Source organism: Solanum dulcamara, chromosome 4 (assembly GCF_947179165.1).
Source record: "Solanum dulcamara chromosome 4, daSolDulc1.2, whole genome shotgun sequence".
NCBI lineage: Eukaryota > Viridiplantae > Streptophyta > Magnoliopsida > Solanales > Solanaceae > Solanum > Solanum dulcamara.
The window spans coordinates 61,062,501-61,070,000 of NC_077240.1; the positions used below are offsets into that span (position 1 = coordinate 61,062,501).

Below are 7,500 nucleotides of genomic sequence, written 5' to 3' on the forward strand. Positions count from 1 at the left end.
AAGAAGCTGATCCTTGTTTGGTCATAAGGATAATAGTTCTTCTTAGGTCAGGGGCGGCCGGACCGGGGGTTTCCCGCGATTGGTAATGGCACAACCAGAAGAGGAGTAGGGGAGACAAGGTTAGGTGCTGGGTAGCGCAGCGCATCTGTTTTGGGTACAGAGGCGACGAGGGGTGCTAACCCGGCCACCCAACCCAGTAGGTCAGGGGCAGGCCGGCTATAGGTTCGAATCCTGCCACCTTTCTTGTGGATCATCCTGTGGTTACCGGATGATGGGAATAACAAAGCAAAAATTTGGAAATGAGCACGAAATGTCAATATATGAATTGTTTCATTGTTCGTTATTTCCGGGTCTTTTCGTTGCATTCACTTACAACAAGAAACAACCACCAGTTTTTGGTGCAGCACTTGCATTTTGGTGTATTCTTCTTTCTTTCATTGGTCTTTCGTTCTGTCATATTCCTAATAACTTATCCAATTACAACGTATTAACCGCTAATGCACCTTTCTTTTATCAAATCTCAGGGATATGGTCTAATCATGAGGGTAGTATTTTATCATGGTGTCGGATCCTAAGTTTTTATGGATTCCTTCTTTGTTATCGGGGTCAACCCCTAAGCCATAATGTCTCAAAACGAGGAGCGGAAAGCAACTTGACTGTAAGGAGAGGAGGCCATAGAGAAAGTTTTTTTTATTCCTTTGTTTCGAACTTCGTGAAGAACTCCATTCTATCTCTCCCTCGTTACGAACAAAAAAGTAGAATAAAATCCCAGTTATACACTCCCTTCATTCTACGAACCCTTGTTGATTCTGAACTTTGTTCGCGAAGGAACTGGACTTTTGACGGGCCAGCCTTTTTTTATGTGCCGCTTTACCTTGAAAGGAAAATGAGCTTTGATCCTCTGGGCGCTAGGCGCTCCCGTGGTTCGCGAGAAGGAAAAAGGATGTTGCACCTGGCACGAGATGATAAAGAGAGAGCTTCGTCTATCGATGAACAGCGGATTGACGGAGCTCTTGGCATTGCTTTGTTTTTCTCTCATTTTCTATCAGCGAGTTCTGACCCTTTTGTTCGAAATTTCTTCGTTTGTACTGAACCGCTTGCAGAATCAAATCCTGTTCCACAAGATCCTATATAAGCTATACATCCTCCTTGCATTTATGCCGGAGACGTCGCCAGTGCTATGGGCTTTGGCTTATGTAGATCAAAAATGATGAATGGGATTGTGGCACTTCACTCGCCGCCAATGCGGAAGGATGCCACCGAAAAGAATGGAGAACTGTTTTGCTCTGTTGGATGCGTCGGATCTCGTATAACAAGCAATATCCTTACCCTCAAATTCAAACATGTGGGCGCAAAATGCTATCCTGCTTTATTGTTACGTAGCAATAGAAGCCTGCTTATGCTGCTTCGGCGACACTTTTTTGCCATCTCTTCGCTCTGGACAGGAGCATTAGTGGACACGGGGAGGGAGCAGGCGAAGCATTTCGTTCGTAATAGAACGAAAGATACCACTACTTCACCTCTTTGTTGGACCGTCGGCGCGAACACAGTGGTCTCTGACCAGGACCAAGAACCAATTCAAATTTGGATCTTGACATGTCGGTGGTTTTTAACCGTAGGCATTTTGCCAGGAAGTTGGTGGGCTTATCATGACTTAGGTCGGGGTGGCTGGTGGTTTCGGGATCCCGTAGAAAATGCTTCTTTTATGCCTCGGGTATTAGCCACAACTCATATTCATTTAGTAATTCTACCCCTTCTTCATTCTTGGACCTCGTTTCTTAATATTGTTACTTTTCCATGTTGTGTCTCAGGAACCTTTTCAATACGGTCCGGATTGCTAGCTCCCATTCATAGTTTTGCTATAGATGATACACGAGGAATCTTTTTATGGTGGTTCTTCCTTCTAATGACCGGCATATCTATGATTCTTTTCTCCCAGATGAAGCAGCAGGCATCGGTCCGTAGAACCTATTAAAAGGAGATGGTTGTGGCGCGAAGTACTCTTGTGCACCTACATCATTCGACTCGCGCGCAGAAGGTGGGGCTCATAGTCTTCCAGACCTGCTCTGGGGGCTTCTAGTTCCGATATGAGTAGTGCGCGTGTACGAATATGTTCTCGCATGGCCAAAAAGAGCGCACGCCAAGTTAGATAGAGCAAAGGAGGGTCCTGTCAAGTCGGTCCGCTGATGCCTTATCTTCTTATTTATAAGCCACAGCCTACTTCGACGTTTCCAATTTACCATAGAGGAACTCTTCCTGCGTCTGCGGCCGTTGCAGCTAAACTAACAGAGGAAGGAGGAGGGGAAGAGTGGCGGACATCTAATGGATTAGAGTTTTCAAAAAAGTAGAAGAGGTTCAATTCCTCTTTGATGTAATGTACGGTAAGTCACTCTAAGCTATGCGTGTAAGGCCTTTCCATGAATGGCTAGCGAAGGTATGTAGTTACTCATACAATAGAGTCCTTAGCTTGACTAGAGATTTCTCTCCAGTCTCAGCGAAAGACTCATGCTCATCACCCTAATCTAATGGGTGTGGGGAAATGGCCATTCATAGGTTAAGCAAATTGACAATGATGTGTCGGTTAGCTGGTGTTAGATTGAAGTCTCTTTCTCGCTCTGGTGCATACCCATAATCTAAAGATAGAGAGATTGTAGGCTATGTATACACATACCTAATACCTATCATGATATAGGAGCTGGGTACATACTTACTAGATATAAGCTTTAGGTATGTCTAGTTACTCCTATACCTATAGGTGGTACGAAGTAACAGTCTAGTTATAGGCAGGATAGAATTGTTCAAAGAGTGAAAATGAAAGGTACGTTTAGTTGCTCGATTGAGGATAGAAGTGACCCGACTTAACGGTATTGGAGGATATGATGGGCTGTCCTCTCCCAGCAAGAAAACAGATATGCGTCTAACGCGCAACGGCTTTCGCGCTAGCTCAGTCCGTTGCTTGTTCGGTCTGAAGGAATCAAAATTCCTACTTATTACTTATTATCACTCAGACAGCTATTTTATTACTGATCAAGTAGCGTTTCACGAATAATAATATCGAATATGTAATTCACCACACTAAGTCAAGAATAAGTATTCTAAGCCCAATCACGAGCCCTTAAGAAATAAATGAAAGAGTTCGGTAAACTCAGGTTGAAGCCCCTTTTAGTGAGCAACCGAGACAACCAAGAACCTGGTACAGGAAGCCTACCCTCTCGGGTAGATAGGGTCCATCATAGGCCTCGAATCTATCCAACGGCCTGCCAGAAGATGAACTTCTTAGTTACATCAAAGTCTCCCTGCGACTATTGTTCTCCCTTTACATGAACGAACTGCATCAAAGATGTGAAAGAAGTAAGTTCATAAGCTAAAACATTGAAGCAAAACTTAGCTAAAAGAAGCTATCATCCCTACCCTCATATCCACATTCAGACCAGAAAACACATGATAAGGGAGTACTTAGTCGAGCGAAGCGATAGGGGAGTTAATGCTTTAATGCTATGAGGAACGTGTAGTCACTTACTTGTAAGAAAGTAACTCGACCACTAGGGACTTGAGTTCTTGCTTTTAGCTGGCATGCTTATCCGCTATTACTAGTGATTCCAACGAATGAATTAAAGAATGAAAAGGCTAATGGCCTTATTTATTAAAGGAATCCATCTCCCACTTCTCCTATTCTCTACTTACTTTAGTAGAGCGCCTTGCTGTGAAGCTAGCCTTTCTGCTGCTCATCGCTTTCAGACCCATATTAGTGCTTACACTAAAATCTTATGCACCTTCCTTTCGCTTCTCTCAAGTGACTTCGTGTCTCTCCTGTTAGTCGAGTAACTAAACGTACCTAATTCGCACTAGCGACTACGTTCCCAGCTTTGGGATAAATTCCTTCTATCTTAAGAGAGGATCCGAGCCTTGAATCAAGACAGAGGAGTTTGATCAAATTGGGTGTGGAACGAGTAGAAGGGATCAAAGATGACTAAAACCCGAGAGGTTTTTCTTGATTTTATGATTGGATTGGCTGGCCTTTGATAGCCCTTGCGCTATTCATAGTACTGCTGTAGAAAAACCTTTCAAGATGGTCACTGCTAATCGCTTTTGGTCCTAAATCTTTGAGGTTGCTTTAACCAATAAACGTTGGTTACATTTCATTATGTTATTTGTAATAACTAACCGGTTTATGGATGAGTGCTCTTTGAGTAGTTGGTCCGGCTCTGAACCTACATGCCTATGACTTCATTTCCCAGGAGATCAGTGCAGCGGAAGATCCTGAATTTGAGACTTTCTACACCTACCTAAAATATTCTCTTAAATGAAGGTATTCGTGTCGGCTCAAGATTCGCTACTATATTTTTCTTTTTATTTAGGAAATAACTCCCTTAATCGCATGCTGCTCTGAAGGTGAATCAACAACTTTGCCTCTTAGGTTACTAGCACATTTAGCATTTAAAAGGAAGTCCAGGACTCGATTACTTACCCTGGTTGGATGTCGCAGCACTTCCTCTACCGATCGGGGCTGGGAGAAAGAAGAAAGCAAAGAGACTCACATGTTGGTTCACCAAGTGAAAGAGAGGTACTTGCTAAAGGACGGCTTAATCTACGCCAAGGACGGGCTCTTCTTCATTGGAGAGAAAAAAAGAGGATTATGAAAGGCAGTTTAACCAAGCAGGGTTGGAATAGCATTGGATGAGAAAGCCTCTTTATCCATATGAGAAAACTGCTTATGATGCGAAGTTTTCTGGATAGAAGGTCATCCTCCTAGGCTACTACTTTTCCCGGTTCTCCCGTGAAGTGGGAAATAAAGTCGGGAGCTTTTCAAATAAATGATGTAAATGGATGTCCACAGACTCCTAGGCGGGGCTATAAGGTGAATGGTATGGTTTGCTCTCACCCTAAGTGAAGAAAAGTCATATAGAAACAAAGGGCTTGCTTCCGCATAAGAGCATAAGATAAGAATGGTTTGGTTTCCCAGTTCATTCGGACCTGTAGTTAGCTCAGCTTGAGAAGCACTTTACAACCGAAGAGAACAACGGGAGGCGAGCCCTATTAGGATAGGATTTTTCGTGCATTCTTCCTCTTTCTCTTCTTTTTCTTATGAATCTTCTTTGGAGTGAAACCTCTCCCTAATAAAGACTCAACTCACTATTCTATTTATACTTCCTTTATCGTGGGCTTTCGAGCGAGGAAAAAAAGGAGGGAAATTACGTGTGATGAAAGGAAAACTGCTATTTCCTTGGTCTTTATTCCGCTCTAATACAAAGCTTAGGGTGAGCAAACCATACTTTCAAGAGTCAACGAGTATAGAATCTATTGAATTACTCATCTGCGTATCAAGCTTCAAAGAATATCCTAAAAAGAGAATACAATTGATAAGAAAGCGAGTAAGCCAACGGCGTTCCTTTATTTATGTTAGATTTTCTGTGAGCTAATTGAAGTTGCTCTCCTTTTGCCTGCCTTTAATCGAGTTTGACTTTCTTCTGTCGTGCCAGGCGAGCGAGTGCAAGAAGCCTATGGAGAGTTAGGCCCTCTCATTTCTTCCCCCATATATTTTGTATATGATCTCAACGAGAATACGTTGTGCTCCTAATTGAATTTACTATCTAAGTACAACCAAGCTTGGTGCAAGTTGCGCCAGTTAGAGTTGAATAGGAGGTTTGGATACAAGCAAAGACTTTTACTCAATAGGAGGTCTAATAGGCGAGGTACGAGGTAAGAGAAGAGTCATAGTTTCCCTCCCTGATCTTTGAGTTGTAGTTTGTTTCAGTGCTTTTCACTGCAAGTTTTGTTACACCCCTTTCTGCTACATCCCGCAGCATCAGTCCAGTCCTGTAATATGTTTTTCCTCCGAGGATGACTTTACCATCAAGTGTGAGTTCATCGTCCCTTTGGTTAGTCCCGCGAAGTAGAGATGGATAAAGCAGGGACAACTCAGTTCGCTTTGTTCATTTTTGAGGGCTTTTCCTTTGTTTCAGTTGGGCCCAGAAGTTTACTTGTCCAATCTAAGCTAAGGCCTGTGAGACTAATCAGTCAAGTCAACCATACCTAAGGATCAGTGAAATAACCCCAACAAGGTTAACTTCGAGTTACGATTTAGCTGCTGATGTCATCCTTCTTCTATAGAAAATAGTGGCATCTCAGCTGTCTCACTAGTAGTGCATATAAGCAACTATAGACTGAAAGTTGTCACTGGATTTAGAGCTAAGCAGTTACTATAGTGTATGAGAACTCAAAACTCTCTCTGGAATCTAGCTATGCTCTTACATCTTACAGGCACTGGAATTCCTGACTTCCAGTCCTAACTCTTAGTCGCGCATCCACTGTGAATGGAAGAAGTTTATGTGGCATATAAGCTCTTCCTTTCGGTTCAGCCTTAGACGTGTTCACTGTGCGTTAGCCCGATATTTTGCCTTAGGTTGTATGTCTCACTGCTAGATTATGTTAGGAATGGAAGAAGTAGTCCCTTTTCCCTGAAACTCACTAGCTTGATTCCCAGGCTTTAGCCAAAGACACATCCCGCTTTTGGCTTGGCTCCAGAACACCAGTGACTCAAGCAGCGGATTACAGTTCTTCCTTTAAGAAAGAAAGTTTACTTGCTCGTTTAGGTAGTTAGTTCACTTCCACATCGGTGAGAGAGAGAATTCCTATTTGATATAGCTATTTGTGCAAGTATTTTACGGTTAAGAAGCAACTGTCTCTTGTACAGATCGTGTATTAATCTACTATAACTATAGTGTCATACTTCCCTTCTATTATAACTATAGGAGACTCCCCTTTCGCGAATTACTGCGTTTATCCGAGTAATCCACAAACGACGAAAATCTCTCTTTTACCTATCCCCATCCATTCACCGGTACTGATCGTTGATACTGTAAAAGTCATTTTCTTGCTTTTTTGTGCCAGCTCATGATCTAAACGAGTCACACATACAACCTAGTACATGTTCCTCGACGGTGAGGGCACCCCCGAAGAGCGGGGGATTTCGTGACATTTTTGATTGTTTGTCTTGTATTTCTAATAAGTTGTTTAATAGTTGGCATGTTGAATCCTATACATAATATGATGGGTTGGTTTAGATTGATCCTAACCGAATGATGATGATTTACTTCTATTTAATAGAATATTCAATTCGAAGATAAAATATCAAATCACAAATTTGCGCGAAATCCATGTTATTTTCATTGAACTGCTACAAGATCAACAATTCCATAATCTTGGGCTTCTGTTGCTGACATAAAAATATCTCTTTCCAGATCTTCGGATACAACCCATAAGGGGTTGCCCGTTCTTTATGCATAAACCCTTGTGAGGGTTTCATGCAGGTTTATCAGTTCTTCCGCTTCCAGACAAATTCGCCTACTTGTGCCATATAAAAACCACTAGCAGGTTGATGCATCATTACCCTGATGATGTAACAAAATAAAAGCTTCCCCTATCTCACACGATAAAGAAAAGAGAAAAGAAAGATAAAGAATAGAAAAAAGATAGAATTGAACAACCGTACAGGCATCT

The 7,500-nt window shown here is 42.3% G+C and overlaps 1 protein-coding gene across 1 annotated transcript; it reads left to right on the forward strand.

Annotated features, from left to right (window-relative positions):
- Nucleotides 1–310: 310 nt before the first annotated feature.
- On the forward strand, nucleotides 311–2,080 carry LOC129884289 (probable cytochrome c biosynthesis protein). The gene is given in 1 exon segment (XM_055958610.1): nucleotides 311–2,080. A coding segment is annotated over 1 exon segment (1,770 nt).
- Nucleotides 2,081–7,500: the final 5,420 nt, after the last annotated feature.